Source organism: Nerophis lumbriciformis, linkage group LG21 (genome assembly GCF_033978685.3).
Source record: "Nerophis lumbriciformis linkage group LG21, RoL_Nlum_v2.1, whole genome shotgun sequence".
NCBI classification, from domain to species: domain Eukaryota; kingdom Metazoa; phylum Chordata; class Actinopteri; order Syngnathiformes; family Syngnathidae; genus Nerophis; species Nerophis lumbriciformis.
Window position 1 is genome coordinate 40,820,133 of NC_084568.2, and position 24,051 is coordinate 40,844,183.

At 41.9% G+C, this 24,051-nt stretch overlaps 1 protein-coding gene across 1 annotated transcript in view; it reads left to right on the plus strand.

The window, feature by feature from the left end:
• top2b (DNA topoisomerase II beta) overlaps positions 1 to 24,051 on the plus strand; it is a 124,187-nt gene that overhangs the window by 82,302 nt on the left and 17,834 nt on the right. The window contains exons 23-30 of the mRNA XM_061982366.2: positions 2,568 to 2,768; positions 2,834 to 3,029; positions 3,116 to 3,207; positions 8,406 to 8,558; positions 18,112 to 18,195; positions 18,277 to 18,471; positions 18,776 to 18,893; positions 22,858 to 23,016. Coding sequence (XP_061838350.1) covers positions 2,568 to 2,768; positions 2,834 to 3,029; positions 3,116 to 3,207; positions 8,406 to 8,558; positions 18,112 to 18,195; positions 18,277 to 18,471; positions 18,776 to 18,893; positions 22,858 to 23,016 — 1,198 coding nt within the window. The remainder of the gene's footprint in view (positions 1 to 2,567; positions 2,769 to 2,833; positions 3,030 to 3,115; positions 3,208 to 8,405; positions 8,559 to 18,111; positions 18,196 to 18,276; positions 18,472 to 18,775; positions 18,894 to 22,857; positions 23,017 to 24,051) is intronic.

Sequence of the window (24,051 nt, forward strand, 5' to 3'; positions counted from 1 at the left end):
GCCAAACATATTGCTGGGTATTGTGGCCAAACAGCTCAGTTTTTGTTTCATCTGACATCACATGGACAAAGATAAGACCTTCTGGAGGAAAGTTTTGTGGTAATTCAGTAGACCCATAATAAATTCATAAAAGAACCAAACTTCATGAATTTTTTTTGTGACCAACAAGTACCGTATTTTCCGGAGTATAAGTCGTACCGGCCGAAAATGCATAATAAAGAAGGAAAAAAACCACATATAAGTTGCATTTTTGGGGGAAATGTATTTGATAAAAGCCAACAGCAAGAATAGACATTTGAAAGGCAATTTAAAATAAATAAAGAATAGTGAACAACAGGCTGAATAAGTGTACGTTATATGAGGCATAAATAATCAACTGGTATGTTAACGTAACATATTATGGTAAGAGTCATTCAAATAACTATAACCTATAGAACATGCTATACGTTTACCAAACAATCTGTCACTCCTAATCGCTAAATCCCATGAAATCTTATACGTCTAGTCTCTTACGTGAATGAGATCAATAATATTATTTGATATTTTACGCTAATCTGTTAATAATTTCACACATAAGTCGCTCCTGAGTATAAGTCGCACCCCCGGCCAAACTATGAAAAAAACTGCGACTTATAGTCAGAAAAATACGGTATGTGCTCCAATCAGTCTATCACAAAAAATAAGAGTTGTAGAAATTATTGAAAACTCAAGACAGCCTTGACATTATGTTCTTTACAAGTGTATGTACACTTTTGACCACGATTGTATATACCGGTACAGGTAAAAGCCAGTAAATTAGAATATTTTGAAAAACTTGATTTATTTCAGTAATTGCATTCAAAAGGTGTAACTTGTACATTATATTTATTCATTGCACACAGACTGATGCATTCAAATGTTTATTTCATTTAATTTTGATGATTTGAAGTGGCAACAAATGAAAATCCAAAATTCCGTGTGTCACAAAATTAGAATATTACTTAAGGCTAATACAAAAAAGGGATTTTTAGAAATGTTGGCCAACTGAAAAGTATGAAAATGAAAAATATGAGCATGTACAATACTCAATACTTGGTTGGAGCTCCTTTTGCCTCAATTACTGCGTTAATGCGGCGTGGCATGGAGTCGATGAGTTTCTGGCACTGCTCAGGTGTTATGAGAGCCCAGGTTGCTCTGATAGTGGCCTTCAACTCTTCTGCGTTTTTGGGTCTGGCATTCTGCATCTTCCTTTTCACAATACCCCACAGATTTTCTATGGGGCTAAGGTCAGGGGAGTTGGCGGGCCAATTTAGAACAGAAATACCATCGTCCGTAAACCAGGCAGGGGTAGATTTTGCGCTGTGGGCAGGCGCCAAGTCCTGTTGGAACTTGAAATCTCCATCTCCATAGAGCAGGTCAGCAGCAGGAAGCATGAAGTGCTCTAAAACTTGCTGGTAGACGGCTGCGTTGACCCTGGATCTCAGGAAACAGAGTGGACCGACACCAGCAGATGACATGGCACCCCAAACCATCACCCAACCATGCAAATTTTGCATTTCCTTTGGAAATCAAGGTCCCAGAGTCTGGAGGAAGACAGGAGAGGCACAGGATCCACGTTGCCTGAAGTCTAGTGTAAAGTTTCCACCATCAGTGATGGTTTGGGGTGCCATGTCATCTGCTGGTGTCGGTCCACTCTGTTTCCTGAGATCCAGGGTCAACGCAGCCGTCTACCAGCAAGTTTTAGAGCACTTCATGCTTCCTGCTGCTGACCTGCTCTATGGAGATGGAGATTTCAAGTTCCAACAGGACTTGGCGCCTGCACACAGCGCAAAATCTACCCGTGCCTGGTTTACGGACCATGGTATTTCTGTTCTAAATTGGCCCGCCAACTCCCCTGACCTTAGCCCCATAGAAAATCTGTGGGGTATTGTGAAAAGGAAGATGCAGAATGCCAGACCCAAAAACGCAGAAGAGTTGAAGGCCACTATCAGAGCAACCTGGGCTCTCATAACACCTGAGCAGTGCCAGAAACTCATCGACTCCATGCCACGCCGCATTAACGCAGTAATTGAGGCAAAAGGAGCTCCAACCAAGTATTGAGTATTGTACATGCTCATATTTTTCATTTTCATACTTTTCAGTTGGCCAACATTTCTAAAAATCCCTTTTTTGTATTAGCCTTAAGTAATATTCTAATTTTGTGACACACGGAATTTTGGATTTTCATTTGTTGCCACTTCAAATCATCAAAATTAAATGAAATAAACATTTGAATGCATCAGTCTGTGTGCAATGAATAAATATAATGTACAAGTTACACCTTTTGAATGCAATTACTGAAATAAATCAAGTTTTTCAAAATATTCTAATTTACTGGCTTTTACCTGTATGTGTGTGTATGTGTGTGTGTGTGTGTGTGTGTGTGTGTGTGTGTGTGTGTGTGTGTATATGGTGTTTCTGGGAAGATAAAAGTTTTTGCTTGAAATAGGCTGAAGTGAGTCAATCCAATATATTTGTAAGTGGGAAAGTGATGGATGTTTAAGAAGCGGTGCAGAGCATAACGCTGGCCCTTTTATCGTCTTGTGCAGGCTTACAAGGAGTCAGTGTTGGAGCCCATGCTGCAGGGCACCGACAAAACACCAGCGCTCATCAACGATTATAAGGAGTACCACACAGATTCCACTGTTAAGTTTGTGGTTCGCATGTCTGAGGAGAAACTGGCCCAGGCTGAGGCAGCCGGTCTCCACAAAGTCTTCAAGCTCCAGTCTAGCCTCACATGCAATTCAATGGTAGAAGAAACATCACACTGTGCTGTCATGCTGTGCATTACAGAGTGTTTGCATATTTTTCTCAGGTACTATTCGACCATATGGGTTGCCTTAAGCGATATGATTCCGTCCAAGACATTCTAAGAGACTTCTTTGAACTTCGCCTGCACTACTACAAACTACGGAAGGACTGGTTAGTTGGTAGCCTCGGAGCTGAGGCGGCCAAACTGTCCAACCAGGCACGTTTTGTGCTGGAGAAAATCGAAGGGAAAATTTCCATTGGTAGGTAGGGGGTTGACGATACCAGCTCAACTATATTCCTATTTATATGTGGTGTGACGTGTTTTGATCACTTTTTGTCCCAACAGAGAACAAATCCAAGCGTGAACTGATACGCATGTTGGTCCAAAAAGGCTTTGAGTCAGACCCTGTAGCTGCCTGGAACAGAGCTCAAGAAAAGGTATACGTGCTGGTCTATTCATGCAGTTTTGATACATAAAGTACATTGTGATGAGATGACTTGACGTTGTAATAGATTCGACTGACATGAACTGTCAATGGAACAGTTTTAGACCTGATTCTCTTCTCAGAATAGATGATATACCGTATTTTCCGCACCATAAGGCGCCCTGGGTTATAAGCCGCGCCTTCAATGAACGGCATATTTCAAAACTTTGTCCACCTATAAGCCGCCCCGTGTTGTAAGCCGCATCTAACTGTGCTAAAGGAATGTCAAAAAAACAGTCAAATAGGTCAGTCAAACTTTAATAATATATTAAAACCAGCGTGATGTGGGCGCGCATGGAGTCGTATATCAACATGGACGGAGCTGCGTGAAGAAAGCCACCCGGCCTCTTCGCGTAAACTTAAACTTACCTTAACCACTCGCTCATCTTTTCTTCATCCATCCCTTCGAGTTAGCTTTTATGATGACGCCGGCTGGAAAGGTCTCTTTTGGCAAGGTCTTCCTTTTGAATATCACCATGGGTGGAAGTTTCTGGCCATTAGCATGGCAAGCTAGAACCACAGTGAAGGATGACTTCTCATTCCCTGTGGTGCGAATATTCACCGTACGTGCTCCCGTTGTATCCACAGTGCGGTTCACAGGAATATCAGTTGCTGTGAAATAGTAATCCGTGTGCGGATGGAGAGATTGCGTCTTTTCATGAACCGGATCCTTGTCGCTTAGTAGGAGCCATTTTGTGGTCTTTACAGATGTAAACACACAAAGGAAATGAAACGTACGGTAATATCCGCGCGCTTTTTCTTCTTCTACGCGGGCGGGTGGTTGCTTACAGTAGAAGAAGAAGCGCTTCCTGTTCTATGGGGGCGGGTGCTTACCTTGGCGGTTGCTTGCGTAGAAGAAGAAGCGCTTCCTGTTCTACCGGGAAAAAAGATGGCGGCTGTTTACCGTAGTTGCGAGATCGAAACTTTATGAAAATGAATCGTAATATTAATCCATATATAAAGCGCACCGGGTTATAAGGCGCACTGTCAGCTTTTGAGAAAATGTGTGGTTTTTAGGTGCGCCTTATAGTGCAGAAAATACGGTAGCTGTATTTTGTAGATGATATAGCTGCATTGAGTATATACTGGCATATTTAAACATGCAAATTAAAAAGAAAACAAAAACTAAGTAATCACATGCACATAAGTATTCACAGCCTTTGCCATGAATCTCAAAAGTGAGCTCAGGTGCATCCTATTTCAACTGATCATCCTTGGGATGTTCTTACAGCTTAATTGGAGTCCATGTGTGGTAGATTCAGTTGGCTGGACATGATGATGAAAGGCACCTGTCTGTATATTAGATCCCACACTTGACAGTGCATGGCAGAGAACTAACCAAGAATGAAGTCGAAGGAATCCTCTGCAGACCTCTCAAAACAGGATTGTCTCAAAGCACACATCTGGGGAAGGGTACAGAAAAATATCTGCTGCCTTGAAGGTCCCAAAGAGCACAGTGGCTTCCATCATTCATCATGGAAGAATTTTGGAACCATCAGGACTTTTCCTAGAGCTGGCCGGCCGACCGCCTAAACTGAGCAATTGGGGGAGAAGGGCTTTAGTCAGGCAGGTGACCGAGAACCCAATTGTTAACTTGTCAGAGCTACATCATTCCTCTGTGGAGAGAGGAGAACCTTCCAGAAGGACAAACATCTCTAGACTACTGCAACGCACTTCTTGTGGGGATCCCCAGCAAGAACATTCAGAAGCTGCAATACATACAGAATAGTGCTGCTAGGATCCTGATGAGAGTGCGGAAATATGACCACATCACCCCAACTCTCATCATCGTCGACTTCAGGAGGAGCAGCACCGACCCTGCCCCCCTCTACATCAACGGCGAGCGTGTAGAGAGGGTCCACACCTTCAGGTACCTTGGAGTCCACATCTCTAATGACTTCTCCTGGACAGTCAACACCACATCAATCATTAAGAAGGCTCAGCAGCGGCTACACTTCCTTAGAGTCCTCGGGAAGTACAACCTGAAGCCTGACCTGCTGCTGAGCTTCTACCGCTCGTCCATCGAGAGCCTGCTGACCTACTGTATTACGGTATGGTACGGCAGCTGCACTGCAGCAGACAGGGAGAGGCTGCAAAGAGTGGTCAAGACGGCTCAGAAGATCATCGGCCGCCCTCACCCCTCTCTGACGGACATCTACACCTCCCGCTGCCTCAACAGAGCCAGTGCCATCATCAAGGACAGCACCCACCCTGGCTCTGACCTGTTCCACCTGCTGCCCTCTGGGAAGCGCTACAGGTGCATTAAAACCAAAACAAACAGGCTAAAGAACAGCTTCTTCCCCAGGGCCATAACCATCCTGAACGGACTGCCCCATTGTCCCTCATAACTGCCTTCTCTTCGGTGCAATAACCCATTCCACCAACCACCCTGTTTTTTTGTTGTTTTTTTTCCGTGTATATATTCATTTCACACCATATTTATTGCACTTCTACATTTTTTATATTTTTATATATTTGCACATTGTTTTTCTAGCATGCACACATCGCACTGTATGGAATGGCCTCAATCTCGTTACCTTGCGTAATGACAATAAAGCTGATTCTGAACTCTCAAAGCCCTTCACTAGCTTCCTGTTCCACTCAGGATTTAATTCAAAGTCTCCCTATTAACCCACCAGTGCCTCCATGGAAATGCCCCCCTCTACCTCAAAGAACTACTCACCCCCAAATCCTCTACGCGACACCTCCGCTCCGGACAGACTAACCTCCTCCAACCTCCGAGGACAAAGCTAAGAACAATGGGAGACCGGGCTTTCTGCTCCGCCGCTCCCAGTCTGTGGAACGCTCTCCCTGACCACCTGAGGTCACCGCAGACTGTGGATTATTTAAAAAAAGGCTTAAAAACCTTTCTTTAAAAAAAACAAAACTTTTTTATATATATGAATACTAGTTTTAGCTATTTGGCTGTTCTAGTTTTTATTTTTATTTATTTGTTTATTATCTTTTTATTTTTTTATTTTTTTAATACACTGTATAGCACTTTGAGGTTGTTTACTCAATGTAAAGTGCTTTTTTTTTTTTTACAAATAAAATCTATTATTATTTCTGCAGCCTTCCACCAATCAGGCCTGTATGGTGGAGTGGCCAGACGGAAGCCATTCCTTCGTAAAAGTTTGCCAAAACGCAGCTGAAGGACTCTCAGACCATGAGGGACAAAATGTTCTGGTCTGACGAGACAAAGATTGAACTCTTTGGCGTGAATGCCAGGCGTCATGTTTGGAGGAAATCAGGCACCGCTCATCACCAGGCAATCACCATTTCTACAGTGGTGGTGGCAGCATCATGCTGTGGGGATGGTTTTCAGCGGCAGGAACTGGGATATTAGTCAGGATAGAGGGAAAGATGAATGCGGCAATGCACAGAAACATCCTGAATGAAAACCTGCCCCAGAGCGCTCTGGGGCGACGTTTCATCTTTTAACCACCCTCAGCCAAGATATCAAAGGAATGGCTTCAGGACAACTCTGTAAATGTCCTTGAGTGGCCCAGTCAGAGCCCAGACTTGAATCCAATTAAACATCTCTGGAAACATCTGAAAATGGCTGCACACCCATCCAACCTGATAGAGCTTGAGAGGTGCTGCAAAGAGGAATGGACGGAATTGCCCAAAGATAGGTGTGCCATGCTTGTGGCATCAAATTCAAAAAGACTTGAATTGCAATAAAGTATTGAACAAAGGCTGTGAATTAGAGATGCGCGGTTTGCGGGCACAACCGCGGAGTCCGCGGATTATCCGCGGATCGGGCGGATGAAATTAAAAAAAATTAGATTTTATCCGCAGGTCGGGTCGTGCGGTTGAAATAAAAAAAAATTAGATTTTAAATAGATTCAGGCGGGTGGCAGTTAAACCAATTGGGAAATATATATACATAGTTAAATGTTGTTACCCACATACGAAAAACGAGCAGGCACCTGCTGCATATGCCACAACAGAAGAAAAAAAAAGAAAAGAGATGGACACTTTTACGGAGCGGAGAAGGGACGCCTCGCCGGGGTCCGGGACCGAGGCCCCTTCCCCCGAGAGGGCCCCACCGGGAGCCGTAGCTGAGGCGATCCGCGAGAAGGGCCCGACGCACGTCCAGGGTCACCACCGCGCCCACCGCACCGACACCCCGCCTCGTCCGCCTTCGCCGCGGCCGGCGTCACGCGCAGCAGGTAAGCAGCTTACCTGCCCGCCACCCCCGTGGCCGGGGGCTCGTAACAGGGGTCACTCCGCCCGCGCACCTTACCTGCCCGCCACCCCTGTTGCCGGGGGCGCGTAACAGGGGTCACTCCGCGCGCAGTGCGCTCACGAAAGGGGTGGGGCTCACCCTGGTTGATATAGACAGCAGGACGGTGGCCATGGAAGTCGAAACCCGCTAAGGAGTGTGTAACAACCCACCTGCCGAATCAACTAGCCCTGAAAATGGATGGCGCTGGAGCGTCGGGCCCATACCCGGCCGTCGCCGGCAGCGAGACGCGCTTGGAGGTGCGCTCAGCGCGGCTCCCATATGATTGCGCACTGGTGTGCGTCTGGGTCGTGACAGCGTGGCACGCGAATGTCTGTGCTGCATTGGATCAGTCTCCTTTCTTTAACAGGCAAAAGCTTTATAACCTCACTAATGCCTTGCATCGTCTATATTAGATATATAACAACGGGTGGGTGCGGGCGGGTGCGGTTCTGATCAAATGTTACATCGGGTGGATGGCGGATGGTTGATGACTTTCTGATGCGGTTGCGGATGAAATAATTGCCTATCCGCGCATCTCTACTGTGAATACTCATGCCTTTTTTTCCTTCTTCTTTTTTTCAAAAATGTAAAAAACAACAACTCCTTCACATTGTCATTATAAGGTTGGGTGTGTGTAGAAGTTAATTTATTCCATTATGGAATAAAGCTGAATGACAAAATGTGGAAAAAGTGAAGTACTGTGAATACTTTGCAGATGCACTGTAGATCAAGGTTCAATGTGTATTGTCTTGTCCTGGGACAAGATATGATACTGAAATGCTTTTGTTAGATACTGTGAAATGGAGAATGAAACACTTCTGAGTTGTTAAACGGAAGTTGGTCTGATTGTTAACATTACCAACAGACGTTCCTGCTGAGTACAAATAGATTCTTAGCTACATGTTTGCTTTGTCTCACAGGCTCTGGAAGATGACAATGACGGAAATGAGAGTGACAGCTCGGTGGACTCTGGTTCTACTTCGGGCCCAAATTTTAACTACATCCTTAACATGTCTCTATGGTGCTTGACAAAAGAGAAGGTTGAGGAGCTCCTGAAACAAAGGGACCAAAAGGTTTGATGAATCATAATCATTTCTATTGTCTGCACATCTATGGTTTTAGGCTGTGTTCACATTTGTACTTGGTATGGACCAAAGTAAAGAATATATACATATATAATCCAGGTTGGCACTGGCATTGCTATCATACCATTGATGCCTGCTTAGTTTACCTCCTTACACAGACACGTTTGTTACGTGTAAGACATGGAATACCAACACAAATGTAGTACCGTATTTTCCGCACCATAAGGCGCCCTGGGTTAAAAGCCGCGCCTTCAATGAACGGCATATTTCAAAACTTTGTCCACCTATAAGCCGCCCCGTGTTATAAGCCGCATCTAACTGCGCTAAAGGAATGTCAAAAAAACAGTCAAATAGGTCAGTCAAACTTTAATAATATATTAAAACCAGCGTGATGTGGGCGCGCATGGAATCGTATATCAACATGGACAGAGCTGCGTGAAAAAAGCCACCCGGCCTCTTCGCGTAAACTTAAACTTACCTTAACCACTCGCTCATCTTTTCTTCATCCATCCCTTCGAGTTAGCTTTTATGATGACGCCGGCTGGAAAGGTCTCTTTTGGCAAGGTCTTCCTTTTGAATATCACCATGGGTGGAAGTTTCTGGCCATTAGCATGGCAAGCTAGAACCACAGTGAAGGATGACTTCTCATTCCCTGTGGTGCGAATATTCACCGTACGTGCTCCCGTTGTATCCACAGTGCGGTTCACAGGAATATCAAAAGTCAGTGGAACCTCGTCCATGTTGATAATGTTCTCTGGCCGGATCTTTTTTTCAGCTATCTTGTTTTTACAATATGCACGGAAAGTAGCCAGCTTTTCTTGAAAGTCTTTAGGCAGTTGCTGTGAAATAGTAATCCGTGTGCGGATGGAGAGATTGCGTCTTTTCATGAACCGGATCCCTGTCGCTTAGTAGGAGCCATTTTGTGGTCTTTACAGATGTAAACACACAAAGGAAATGAAACGTAATATCCGCGCGCTTCTTCTTCTTCTACGCGGGCGGGTGGTTGCTTACAGTAGAAGAAGAAGCGCTTCCTGTTCTATGGGGGCGGGTGCTTACCTTGGCGGTTGCTTGCGTAGAAGAAGAAGCGCTTCCTGTTCTACCGGGAAAAAAGATGGCGGCTGTTTACCGTAGTTGCGAGATCGAAACTTTATGAAAATGAATCGTAATATTAATCCATATATAAAGCGCACCGGGTTAAAAGCCGCACTGTCAGCTTTTGAGTAAATTTGTGGTTTTTAGGTGCGGCTAATAGTGCTGAAAATACGGTAGTTTAGTTTTTGACAAGTGGAATAAGTTTTCCATCCTCAAATAACCAGCAAGACTTTCGACCCCAAGTGAATGAATGAATGAATGAAATAAGTTTATATCGGTCATATAATCAACCATTAACCATTTTTTGTGACCAGTTTAACAGTACAGATTATACATATTTAACAATCATACACATGGATGGACATTTACACACAAAAAGAAAAGAAAAGAAAAAGAATGACCGAAAAAGGAATAGGCTGAAGCCGCTTATATTTGCCTATCCTATACCTCCACTGAAAATAAGATTGCCAGGAACATCAACGTTAAAAAAAAAAAAAAAATCAATGGGATGAAAGTAATTGTTACTATATTTTATAAATTTCAATTATTTCACTTTTCAAGGTTTTCTTAAACCTTAACAAAGAAGTACATGTCTTCAACTCATCGCTGAGCTTGTTCCACCATTTAACTCCTAAAACTGAAATACATTTGTATTTTATATTACTTCTTACTTCACCTATTTCAAAAATCAATATCCCCTGTAAATTATAGTTTTCTCTTAATGGAAATAAGCGAAGAATACAAGCTGGAAGGCTGTTGTTCTTTACTCCAAACATAATGTCCATTGTTTTTAAAAACACAATATCTGAACATTTTAACACATTAAAACTTATGAATAATGGATTGGTATGTTCATATTAAGCGCTTTGTGTATTATTCTAATGACCCTTTTTTGAAGTTTAATTATTGGGTCTATGTTTGTTTTATAAACATTTCCCCAAACTTCAACACAATATGTTAAATATGGAAAAATAAAAGAATAATATAACATATGCAGACATTTCTTCATCATCATCATTGGCGGTCACTCGAACGAGTATGACAATCCTCCTGGTAGGGGTGTATCCCTTTTATGGAGGATTCCTGTGCGTGACTTAGTTTAACGTGGGGAGACTGGTGCACAGACAGTCACCACACGGTCCTTAACAGAATCGGGTCAGGGTCCAGTGGCATGGAGTCCAAGACGACTGGGGACCCTTTTCTGCTGCAGCCTTCTCCCGTCATTGCAGCCGTTGTGGTAGTTCTTAAAGGGGAACATTATCACCAGACCTATGTAAGCGTCAATATATACCTTGATGTTGCAGAAAAAAGACCATATATTTTTTTAACAGATTTCCGAACTCTAAATGGTTGAATTTTGGCGAATTAAACGCCTTTCTATTATTCGCTCTCGGAGCGATGACGTCACGTTGTGACGTCACATCGGGAAGCAATCCGCCATTTTCTCAAACACCGAGTCAAATCAGCTCTGTTATTTTCCGTTTTTTCGTACTTTGGAGACATCATGCCTCGTCGGTGTGTTGTCGGAGGGTGTAACAACACGAACAGGGACGGATTCAAGTTGCACCAGTGGCCCAAAGATGCCAAAGTGGCAAGAAATTGGACGTTTGTTCCGCACACTTTACCGACGAAAGCTATGCTACGACAGAGATGGCAAGAATGTGTGGATATCCTGCGACACTCAAAGCAGATGCATTTCCAACGATAAAGTCAAAGAAATCTGCGATCGGATGAGGGTATGTCTACAGAATATATTAATTGATGAAAACTGGGCTGTCTGCACTCTCAAAGTGCATGTTGTTGCCAAATGAATTTCATATGCTGTAAACCTAGTTCATATTTGTTAGTTTCCTTCAATGCCAAACAAACACATACCAATCGTTGGTTAGAAGGCGATCGCCGAATTCGTCCTCGCTTTCTCCCGTGTCGCTGGCTGTCGTGTCGTTTTCGTCGGTTTCGCTTGCATACGGTTCAAACCGATATGGCTCAATAGCTTCAGTTTCTTCTTCAATTTGGTTTTCGCTACCTGCCTCCACACTACAACCATCCGTTTCAATACATGCGTAATCTGTTGAATCGCTTAAGCCGCTGAAATCCGAGTCTGAATCCGAGCTAATGTCGCTATTCCTTGCTGTTCTATCCGCCATGTTTGTTTGTATCGGCATCACTATGTGACGTCACAGGAAAATGGACGGGTGTATATAACGATGGTTAAAATCAGGCACTTTGAAGCTTTTTTTAGGGATATTGCGTGATGGGTAAAATTTTGAAAAAAACTTTGAAAAATAAAATAAGCCACTGGGACCTGATTTTTAATGGTTTTAACCCTTCTGAGATTGTGATAATGTTCCCCTTTAAAATCTACCGTCTTCCGCCTGTTCCGCCGTCGAGGTCTCCATATTAACCAAGCTATAGCAACATTGTTATTTCTTATTCAGCATGTGTCTTACTTTATAAAGAATAGCAATGGATTTGGATATTTTTCCCTTTATATATTCAATATGCGGTTTCCAACATAATTTATGATCAATTACTATTTCCATGAATTTAGTTTCATATACTCTATCAATTTCCACTAGATTTAATTTTAATTTTGCTTCACAATTTGTCCTTGTACCACTAAACACCATAAATTTCGTTTTCTTAGCATTTAATGATAACTTATTAATATCAAACCATTTTTTAGCTGAATAAACTCAACCTCTATTACCCTCAACACTTCCTTCAAGTCTTCTCCTGAACAATATACATTTGTATCATCTGCAAACATAATTAATTTCAATTGATTAGATACTGAACAAGTATAATTTAAATAGAGTACCGGTATAAATAACTTATGTCCCAATACCACAAGTTACTCTTCTTGGCTGTGATTTAGTCTTATTCATTTCCACATATTGAGATCTATTACTTAAATAACTATTTGACCACTGTTGTGAAACACTTCTTATGCCATAGTTTTCCAATTTTTGCAGAAGTAAGGAATGATCGATTGTGTCAAAAAGTCAAAGCACATCTTGTGCCTTCAGTAAGAATCTTGGTGGGAAAAAAAGTCTACAGTTGGCACAATAATTCCAACATGCAACAGTCAATCACCCTCATTTTGAAGCTCCATGCAACGTTTTGTGGTGTTGTAGGAGAGATTTTGAGAAAGATGAAAGAGCAACCCGGAATCCCAAGGTAGCCTGTATGAAATGATGTGTGGAGAGTTGATTAAATCAATAAAATAAACGACTGTAATGATTGACATCCTGCAGTATCAAGAAGACATGTATTTTCTGAAGGGTTAGAGATCGGCAAACCCTAACCCAGAGAAATGTTGAATATGAATCCAATAGCAGCATCACTACGTCAGTGCGCTGTCGGGCCTCCAGTGGTTGGTTAGGCCAGATCATCTTCAGTACACTGTGGGGCCTGGATGCAACTCCTATTACTGACAGACGTCAACATCCTACTTTAGGGATGTTTCTCTGCTAAGAATACAAGAAGCATACCTGCCAACTACTCCGGTTTTCCCGTAATTAGTACGGTTTTCATCAACCTATTCCGGGTTACGGTTGCAGTGATAAAAAATACGGTTTTTCATTACCGTATTTTCCGCACCATAAGGCGCCCTGGGTTAAAAGCCGCGCCTTCAATGAACGGCATATTTCAAAACTTTGTCCACCTATAAGCCGCCCGGTGTTGTAAGCCGCATCTAACTGCGCTAAAGGAATGTAAAAAAAACAGTCAGATAGGTCAGTCAAACTTTAATAATATATTAAAAACCAGCGTTCTAACAACTCTGTTCACTCCCAAAATGTACGCAAATGTGCAATCACAAACATACGTATATCAACATGGACAGAGCTGCGTGAAAAAAGCCACCCGGCCTCTTCGCGTAAACTTAAACTTACCTTAACCACTCGCTCATCTTTTCTTCATCCATCCCTTCGAGTTAGCTTTTATGATGACGCCGGCTGGAAAGGTCTCTTTTGGCAAGGTCTTCCTTTTGAATATCACCATGGGTGGAAGTTTCTGGCCATTAGCATGGCAAGCTAGAACCACAGTGAAGGATGACTTCTCATTCCCTGTGGTGCGAATATTCACCGTACGTGCTCCCGTTGTATCCACAGTGCGGTTCACAGGAATATCAGTTGCTGTGAAATAGTAATCCGTGTGCGGATGGAGAGATTGCGTCTTTTCATGAACCGGATCCCTGACGCTTAGTAGGAGCCATTTTGTGGTCTTTACAGATGTAAACACACAAAGGAAATGAAACGTACGGTATATCCGCGCGCTTTTTCTTCTTCTACGCGGGCGGGTGGTTGCTTACAGTAGAAGAAGAAGCGCTTCCTGTTCTATGGGGGCGGGTGCTTACCTTGGCGGTTGCTTGCGTAGAAGAAGAAGCGCTTCCTGTTCTACTGGGAAAAAAGATGGCGGCTGTTTACCGAAGTTGCGAGATCGAAACTTTATGAAAATGAATCGTAATATTAATCCATATATAAAGCGCACCGGGTTAAAAGCCGCACTGTCAGCTTTTGAGTAAATTTGTGGTTTTTAGGTGCGGCTAATAGTGCGGAAAATACGGTAATTAAAAAAAAAATTTTTTTTTAAAGTTTTATTCACGAAATCGCGTAACAACAATGACAATCGACACTGCTTCCCGTAACTTCCTATCGAGCCATTCCGAATGCCATGCGCGAGGCTATTTATAGCATCGCTGCCAAGCACGAGGCCATTGTTTCCAAACGAGCGAACGATCATGGAATCAGCCGGAGAAAAATCGCAAACGAGTCTTAAACCGAAAAGAAAACTGCAGTCATTCCGTGAAGAATATTTAAAAGCCTATCCGGGAATAATTATCCGTTCCAAAAAGGGTGAAAACTACGCGAATTGCACCTTGTGCAGACAAGATTTTTCGATCGGACACGGAGGAATTAGCGATGTAAAAGACCACGTTGGGACAAAAAAACACAAGTCTAATGCCGTTGCTAGCGATACAAGTGGAAAACTTTCAACGTTTTTCGTCGCCCAAACAGATTCTTTGGATGTGATAAATGCCGAAGTTTTATTTACGGAGGCAATAATTGAGCAAACAAAAAGGTAATGACACCAATGTTATCTATTGGAATTGTTTAGTACTGTTATACTGTTAAAAGTGTTTATACTATTTATGCTTTCAAGTCCAAGTTGAAGAAATCTTGTTAAATGTTGACAGCATAACTACCAAAATACAGAAGTATGTCCTTAATATTTTTGCAGTGCTATTTCTGTTGAAAAGTTCAAATGATTACATTAGAGATGTGATGTGCCACTTTTCAAGTGTCTGATGGCTTAAATTAATTTTCATTCATTTTTCATATTTTGAATTCTTTTGAAAGGCTTACAAAAAAACTACATTTGAATTGTAATTCCATGCTATTGACAGGACTATTAATTTTAATGAAGTTAGCTTACCATGTTTACAGTATGATCATTGTGATAGAAATGTGAATTTTAGGCACAGAATATTTTTTACAATTGAACAAGGCAGTAGATTATACAAGCTTGGACAGAAAGTTAATAATGACACCAATGGAATTGTTAAGTACTGTTTTACCATTTGTTTACTGTAAAAAGTGTTTATACTGTTTATACTTTCAATTAACAAATTGAAGTCTTGTGAAAGGTTGACAGGATAACTGGCATTAACTGTCAAAATAATTTCAAACTATTGAAGTTAGTTTACAGAATAAACATGTCAATCAACCCATATGATTTTTGCTGTAATATTTTTGTTTTGAAAAGTCACTGTGACTGATAGAAAAGTGATGGTTTTAGCAACATTTTAACCTGTCTGAATGCTAATAATCATTTTGCGTCGGGGGGGCGAAGCCTGAACGCCCCACCAGGACTTTGTCCTGGACCTACCGGGGCCTGCGGCCCTTGGACCCTGGCTACTAGGTTTTTCTGATTTCAAAAGTTGGCAGGTATGAAGAAGGCCTCACCACAATGGAGGGCAGATGAACGAGGCCTTGTTCCATAGAACTTTGGCTGAAAACCTCCCTGGTCATAACAGAGAGCTGCCATCATTATAGCATTGGTGTGCACCAAAAAAGAGTTAATTTGCAAGTGGACCAAACAAGAGTTGACTTGCTAGTGGACCAAGACAGATTGAAGAGGTGGCTCTCAGCCCATTTGAAAGTGAGCTGTTATTTGGTGCACACCAATGTTGTGATGATGGCAGCCACACTTATTATTATTATTAGCCTTTATTTAACCAGGTAAAATCCCATTGAGATCAAAGATCTCTTTTCCAAGGGAGACCTGGCCAAGAGGGCAGTAGCAAGGTTACATTAAAAACAGTAAACAAATACATAAAACATCACATTTACAACATTAAAACTTGCTCACATGACACATGTGCATACAGACAAGGTAGACTGCAATCCTTTCACAGAAGCTTTAAACTCATTCAACGTAACTAGGGTTTGAAGTTTAATGTTCGATTGTAGGTTATTCCAAGCCTTTGGTGCTGAAAACCTAAATGCTTTCTTGCCCAGTTCAGTTCTTACTTTGGGGACGACAAATTGCAGAACATTCATTGAACGAAGATTGTGACTTCCTTGTTTCTTTGTTAAAAGACAAGACAGATAAGATGGAGTGATACCCAGAATGGTTTTGTAGATGAAAACATACCAATGATTGAGGCGTCGAGCACATAAAGATGTCCAGTTAACCATTGAGTATAACACACAATGGTGAGTAAGGGGAGCGCAGTTGGTGATGAATCTCAGTGCCCCGTGGTACACACTATCCAGCTTGTGGAGACAACCAGCAGTAGCATTCATGTACAACACATCTCCATAGTCAATAACAGGTAAAAAGGTTGTTTCCACCAATTTCTGTTTCACAATAAAAGAAAAGCAAGACTTGTTTCTATAATAAAATCCCAGTAAAAGTTTCAGTTTTTTTTACAACATACTGAATGTGCTCCTTAAAACTCAAGTGGTCATCAATTAAAAATCCTAAATATTTAAAAGCAGATACTAACATAATTTGTTGCCCATTTCTTGTTAAAATGTTCTCACACAGTGATGATCTTACAGTTTTTGATGTGGTAAAGAGCATACACTTTGTTTTCTCTGCATTTAAAACCAGTTGAAGATAGCAAAGTTGTTCTTGTACTCTGTCAAATGCATGTTGTAGATATTTAAAAGCCTCAGCAAGAGTGGGTGCTGTGCAGTATATGACAGTATCATCAGCATAGAAATGGAAAGTTGAGTTCGGAATATTCTGTCCAAGATTCCATCCATCCATCCATCTTCTTCCGCTTATCCGAGGTTGGGTCGCGGGGGCAGCAGCCTAAGCAGGGAAGCCCAGACTTCCCTCTCCCCAGCCACTTCGTCCAGCTCCTCCCGGGGAATCCCGAGGCGTTCCCAGGCCAGCCGGGAGACATAGTCTTCCCAACGTGTCCTGGGTCTTCCTCGTGGCCTCCTACCGGTCGGACATGCCCTAAACACCTCCTTAGGGAGGCGCTCGGGTGGCATCCTGACCAGATGCCCGAACCACCTCATCTGGCTCCTCGATGTGGAGGACCAGCGGCTTTACTTTGAGCTCTCCCGGATGGCAGAGCTTCTCACCCTATCTCTAAGGGAGAGCCCCGCCACCCGGCGGAGGAAACTCATTTCGGCCGCTTGTACCCGTGATCTTGTCCTTTCGGTCATAACCCAAAGCTCATGACCATAGGTGAGGATGGGAACGTAGATCGACCGGTAAATTGAGAGCTTTGCCTTCCGGCTCAGCTCCTTCTTCACCACAACGGATCGATACAGCGTCCGCATTACTGAAGACGCCGCACCGAGCCGCCTGTCGATCTCACGATCCACTCTTCCCTCACTCGTGAACAAGACTCCGAGGTACTTGAACTCCTCCACTTGGGGCAAGATCTCCTCCCCAACCCGGAGATGGCACTCCACCCTTTTCCGGGCGAGAACCATGGACTCGGACTTGGAGGTGCTGATTCTCATCCCAGTCGCTTCACACTCAGCTGCGAACCGATCCAGTGAGAGCTGAAGATCCTGGCCAGATGAAGCCATCAGGACCAAATCATCTGCAAAAAGCAGAGACCTAATCCTGCAGCCACCAAACCGGATCCCCTCAACGCCTTGACTGCGCCTAGAAATTCTGTCCATAAAAGTTATGAACAGAATCGGTGACAAAGGGCAGCCTTGGCGGAGTCCAACCCTCACCGGAAACGTGTCCGACTGTCCAAGATTATTTATGTAAATAGTGAATAATAAGGGACCCAACACAGAACCTTGAGGGACACCCTTTTTCACTTGCACACTTGAGCAAAGGAACAATTGCACACTTGAGCAAAGGAACAATTGCAGAGTAATTGCACCACAGGTTGTCAGCGTGAACCCAGTTTGAATCACACGAGACACCTTTCATGTTCACCTGTTAATATTGTATTTGTGTGCAGACAGCGGAGCTGGAAAATCTCCAGAAGAAATCCTCAGAAGATCTGTGGAAGGAGGATTTGGCAGTGTTCATTGAAGAGTTAGATGTACGTGTTTACAATCAACATGCTAGCTAATGCAAACACTTTGTAGCTATTTTTTACTGGATTTCATTTCTTTTGCTTCAGAAATTCGAGGCAATAGAGCGGGAAGAGCAGAGTTTGGGGAAAGTTGTCAAACTAATCAAAGGCAAAGTGGGGAAACCCAAGGCCAAGAAGCTGAATCTGGAGGAGACAATGCCATCACCATTTGGCCGCAGGGTGGATCCGCCTTCTCAGCCACTCAAATCGGACTCCACCAAGAAAGTGACCAAAAAGAAAAAGGTAACGCACGTCAATACGCAGTGTTGCAATCACTCCTCCACAGTAACATTTAATGGTGCGTGATTAACAAATACTTTCATATCATTTGACAAGGTTGTAAACTATAAGTAGGTTAACTGTAATCATTGAATACATTTTAAATAAGGAGTACGATGACTAATTCAGCGTTAATATTTTAGTGGGCCCCTTTGTAGTGGAAAAGTTGGGCCCCGAGGTCAAAAAAGGTTAAGAACCCCTGAATTCGACAGTAGATAAGGTAAAAATGGTTAAGAGAAACACAGCCAACAAGCTGTTTTCTTCTCAGGTTGACGCCGACCCAGCTCTGAAGTTGGAGGGTGATGATGATGGAGATGCAGCAGCAGGTGAAACTCCTGTAATCAAACCAAAGACTCCACGTGTGAAGAAGGAGAAGAAAGAACCAGGTCAGTCTTGCTTTACTTGTTGCGTCCGTAATGATAATATATTTTGACCTGATCACATTAGTGACCATTTTTTTTACAAAAAGTTGTTTTTATATCAACAGAACAAAATGATTATTTAGATCAGGGGTGCTCATTACGTCGATCGCGAGCTACCGGTCGATCTCGGAGGGTGTGTCAGTCGATCACCAGCCAGGCATTAAAAAAATAATCCTAAAAATGAGCGATCATAAATCTTCACTATGACGTCACTTTCGTCACTTGATTGACATTCACGGCACCCGAGGGTCTTCTGAGATGACGCTGGCTGCTGCCAGCTCATTAAAATTACCGACAGGAAGGCGAGAAACACTTTATTTCAACAGACTCTGGCGCCGTACCTGTCGTCAAAACTCCAAAGACCGACTGCACAGTTGCACAATAAAAGTTCTGCTTCATCCTGCCTGCGCTAACAAAATAACAGTCTCAGAAAGCTGGCGTGCACAAGCTAGCAAGCTACGGAGTTTGCCGACAAGGTATTTCTTGTAAAGTGTATACAAAGGAGTACGGAAGCTGGATAAATAAGATGCCAAAAACCAAACACTTTCATGTGGTATTGGACAGAAAGGAGGACTTTTTTTCTCCTCCATTCGAAAATGCGGACGTTATCAGCACCACTGTCTGATTCCAATCAATGCAAGTCATCAGAATCAGGTAATACACCAACTTATATTCTTGTCTTCATGAAAGAAAGGAATCTATATGTGTTAAACATGCTTGTATTATCTTTAAACACTTTTAACTTATTAACAATATTAACTATATGTGTTAAACATGCTTGTATTATCATTAAACACCTTTAACTTGTTAACAATATTAACTATATGTGTTAAACATGCTTGTATTATCTTTAATTACCTTTAACTTGTTAACAATATTAACTATATGTGTTAAACATGCTTGTATTATCTTTAAACACCTTTAACTTATTACCAATATTAACTATAAGTGTTAAACATGCTTGTATTATCTTTAAACACCTTTAACTTGTTAACAATATTAACTACCGTATTTTCCGCACCATAAGCCGCCCCGTGTTATAAGCCGCGCCTTCAATGAACGGCATATTTCAAAACTTTGTCCACCTATAAGCCGCCCCGTGTTATAAGCCGCATCTAACTGCGCTAAAGGGAATGTCAAAAAAACAGTCAGATAGGTCAGTTAAACTTTAATAATATATTAAAAACCAGCGTTCTAACAACTCTGTTCACTCCCAAAATGTACGGTAATGTGCAAATGTGCAATCACAAACATAGTAAAATTCAAAATAGTGCAGAGCAATAGCAATAACTTAATGTTGCTCGAACGTTAATGTCACAACACACAAAATAAACATAACACTCACTTTCTGAAGTTATTCTTCATTCATAAATCCCTCGAATTCTTCTCCTACGGTGTCCGAATTAAAAAGTTGGGCGAATTACGGGATCCAAAATGGCCGGCTCCGTCTCGTCGAAGTCATCAGAGTCAGTGTCGCTGTTGTTTTTCCAGCAGTTCCGTGAATCCTGCCTTCCGGAAAGCTCGGACCACAGTTGAGACCGAAATATCCGCCCAGGCATTTACGATCCACTGGCAGATGTTGGCGTATGTCGTCCGGCGCTGTCTCCCTGTCTTAGTGAATGTGTGTTCGCCTTCGGTCATCCATTGTTCCCACGCCGTTCGCAGTCATGCTTTAAATGCCTTGTTGACACCAATATCGAGCGGTTGGAGTTCTTTGGTTAATCCACCCGGAATGACGGCGAGTGTTGTATTTGTGTGCTTCACTTGTTTTTTGACACCATCTGTGATGTGGGCGCGCATGGAGTCGTATATCAACATGGACGGAGCTGCGTGAAAAAAGCCACCCGGCCTCTTCGCGTAAACTTCCCTTAACCACTCGCTCATCTTTTCTTCATCCATCCATCCCTTCGAGTTAGCTTTTATGATGACGCCGGCTGGAAAGTTCTCTTTTGGCAAGGTCTTCCTTTTGAATATCACCATGGGTGGAAGTTTCTGGCCATTAGCATGGCAAGCTAGAACCACAGTGTGTCGCTTAGTAGGAGCCATTTTGTGGTCTTTACAGATGTAAACACACAAAGGAAATGAAACGTAATACCCGCGCGCTTCTTCTTCTACGGGGGGCGGGTGCTTACCTTGGCAGTTGCTTATACCATAGAAGAAGAAGCGCTTCCGCTTCTACGGGGAAAAAAGATGGCGGCTGTTTACCGTAGTTGCGAGACCGAAACTTTATGAAAATGAATCTTAATATTAATCCATATATAAAGCGCACCGGGTTATAAGCCGCACTGTCAGCTTTTGAGTAAATTTGTGGTTTTTAGGTGCGGCTAATAGTGCGGAAAATACGGTATGTGTTAAACATGCTTGTATTATCATTAAACACCTTTAATTTATTAACAATATTAACTATATGTGTTAAACATGCTTGCATTATCATTAAACATCTTTAACTTGTTAACAATATTAACTGTGTTAAACATGCTTGCATTATCTTTAAACACCTTTAACTTATTAACAATATTAACTATATGTGTTAAACATGCTTGTATTATCATTAAACACCTTTAACTTGTTAACAATATTAACTATATGTGTTAAACATGCTTGTATTATCATTAAACACCTTTAACTTGTTAACAAAAACATATATTTCATAAATAAGTAAATGCAAATTATATATATGAATGAGGTAGATCCCCACGACTTGATCAATTGAAAAGTAGCTCGCCTGCAGAAAAAGTGTGAGCACCCCTGATTTAGATAGTGCCAACTGACAAGAGAAGTTATGTCAGGGTAAGTCACACATTAAGCAGGTCAAGAAACCATGCTCCTCATAATATTGATGATAATAGTAATACAATTAATGGTTGGGGCGAGATAGAGAGAACAGGATACGCGGTCCTTCGTTTATTGCCGCCAATTGGTTCCAGATCTGACCGCCATAAACACATTTCCATGAAGTAGATTTACTATTAATTAATTCAATGTTTTAATAGTTAGAGCAGGGTGCCCATTACGTGGATGGCGAGCTACCGGTCGATGGTGGAGGGTGTGTCAGTCGATCGCCAGCCAGCCATTAAAAAAATAGACCTAAAACTTAGCCATCATCAATCTTCACTGTGACGTCACTTGATTGACATTCACGGCACCCGAGGGTCATTATTAAGAAAAAATGACCGGCGGGAAGGCTGTGGAACGCTCTCCCTGACCACCTGAGGGCAGTGGGGCGGTATGGCTCGGTTGGTAGAGTGGTCGTGCCAGCAACTTGAGGGTTCCAGGTTCGATCCCCGCTTCTGCCAACCTAGTCGCTGCCGTTGTGTCCTTGGGCAAGACACTTTACCCACCTGCTCCCAGTGCCACCCACACTGCTTTAAAAGAGGGTTTCACAATGTAAAGCGCTTTGAGTCACTAGAGAAAAGCGCTATATAAATATACTTCACTTCACTTCACCACAGACTGTGGATGCTTTTAAAAAAGGCTTAAAAACCCTTCTTTTTAAAAAGGCCTTTTTTTAGATATACAGTATGCATACTACTAGTTCTAGCTATTAGGCTGTTTCTACTTTTTATTTTTATTATCTTTTTTTAAATTTTTTAATACACTGTAGCACTTTGAGGTTGTTTGCTCAATGTAAAGTGTTTTTTTACAAATAAAATCTATTATTTTATTTCAACCTGCTGTCAAAACTCTAAAGACCGACCGCACAGTTCCTGTTTTCCCAATAAAAGCGCTGCTTCATCCTGTCAAAATAAGAGTCTCAGCAAGATAGACAAACTGTAACTGTCCAACAAATAATATTTAAGCATTTTCAGGCAGTATCTTTTAAAGTCAATTACATATTTTAATCTCTGTTTTGCTATGTGATGATCCACTGGATCAAATTTTGGGTTGTTTTGTTGTTTACATTTTGTTCCTTTGTGTGTTAATACAGGAGCACCCAGAGTAAGAAAAACTCCGGTGCCCAAAGGCACTCCCGTCAAGAAGGTGAAAAAAAGAAACCCATGGTCTGATGCTGAGTCCAACTCAGATAGTGATCTGGAGAACAGTCCACTTGTCATTCCCCGGGAGACCAAGTCTCAGAGGGCATCAGGTATGGTTGCCCAGTCAAATATCTCCTATGAATCTCAATAGGACCACCAAAAGGTGATATTTTATACAAACCTTTGATTCCAGCTGTTTCCATGATTTGTGGGAGGAAAATAGGATATTTAAAAAATAACATCTCAGATTTGAATCCAGATTTATTCTTCGAACGTTACTAACCCTCTTTTAGTTGTTTGTGCATTGGGGTTCTTCTACCAATGTTACCATAGCAGCCACTTTACAATTTGGACTCAACTATAAAGAACATTGACTGAAATGAAATGTCAGCATTTGCTCTGCCGTTATACCTCCGAGATAGTTCATTTCACTAGATTCTTTTACTTACTGCCAGATGATGACAAAAGTATTTTACGTTGAACATTGTGCTTTTATTAAACATAGGACATGGTTTTGACACATTTTTATATTGACTTTCTGAAGTCTTTCCAATGCATTTGTAGCACCTGTAGGACCACTCTATACATGAGAGTGGTGGGTAAAGTACCTGATATGTACCTAATAGATGGATATTTTCAAAATACCAACATTATTCATTAAGATACAGTCACAAATGTTTACATATTTTGAAATAATATTCTATTGGACTCCGAGGGGAGTTTTAGGTAAAAGCGAAGGATATGCAATACTACTCCCAAAATAACCTTCACTTAGCCCTCAGCCCGTACAGTAATACATCACTACAGTTTTTCTACAATGACAACCAACCAACATGTTTAGACAGGCAACATATAATCAATGCACACCACTTCTAAATCACAGCAATATTCATGGAGTATCAGTAGTTGTAGTTGATGTAGACCAGGGGTGCTCACACTTTTTCTGCAGGCGAGCTACTTTTCAATTGATCAAGTCGTGGGGATCTACCTCATTCATATATATAATTTGCATTTACTTATTTATGAAATATATGTTTTTGTTAACAATTTAAAGGTGTTTAATGATAATGCAAGCATGTTTAACACATATAGTTAATATTGTTAAAAAATTAAAGGTGTTTAATGATAATACAAGCATGTTTAAT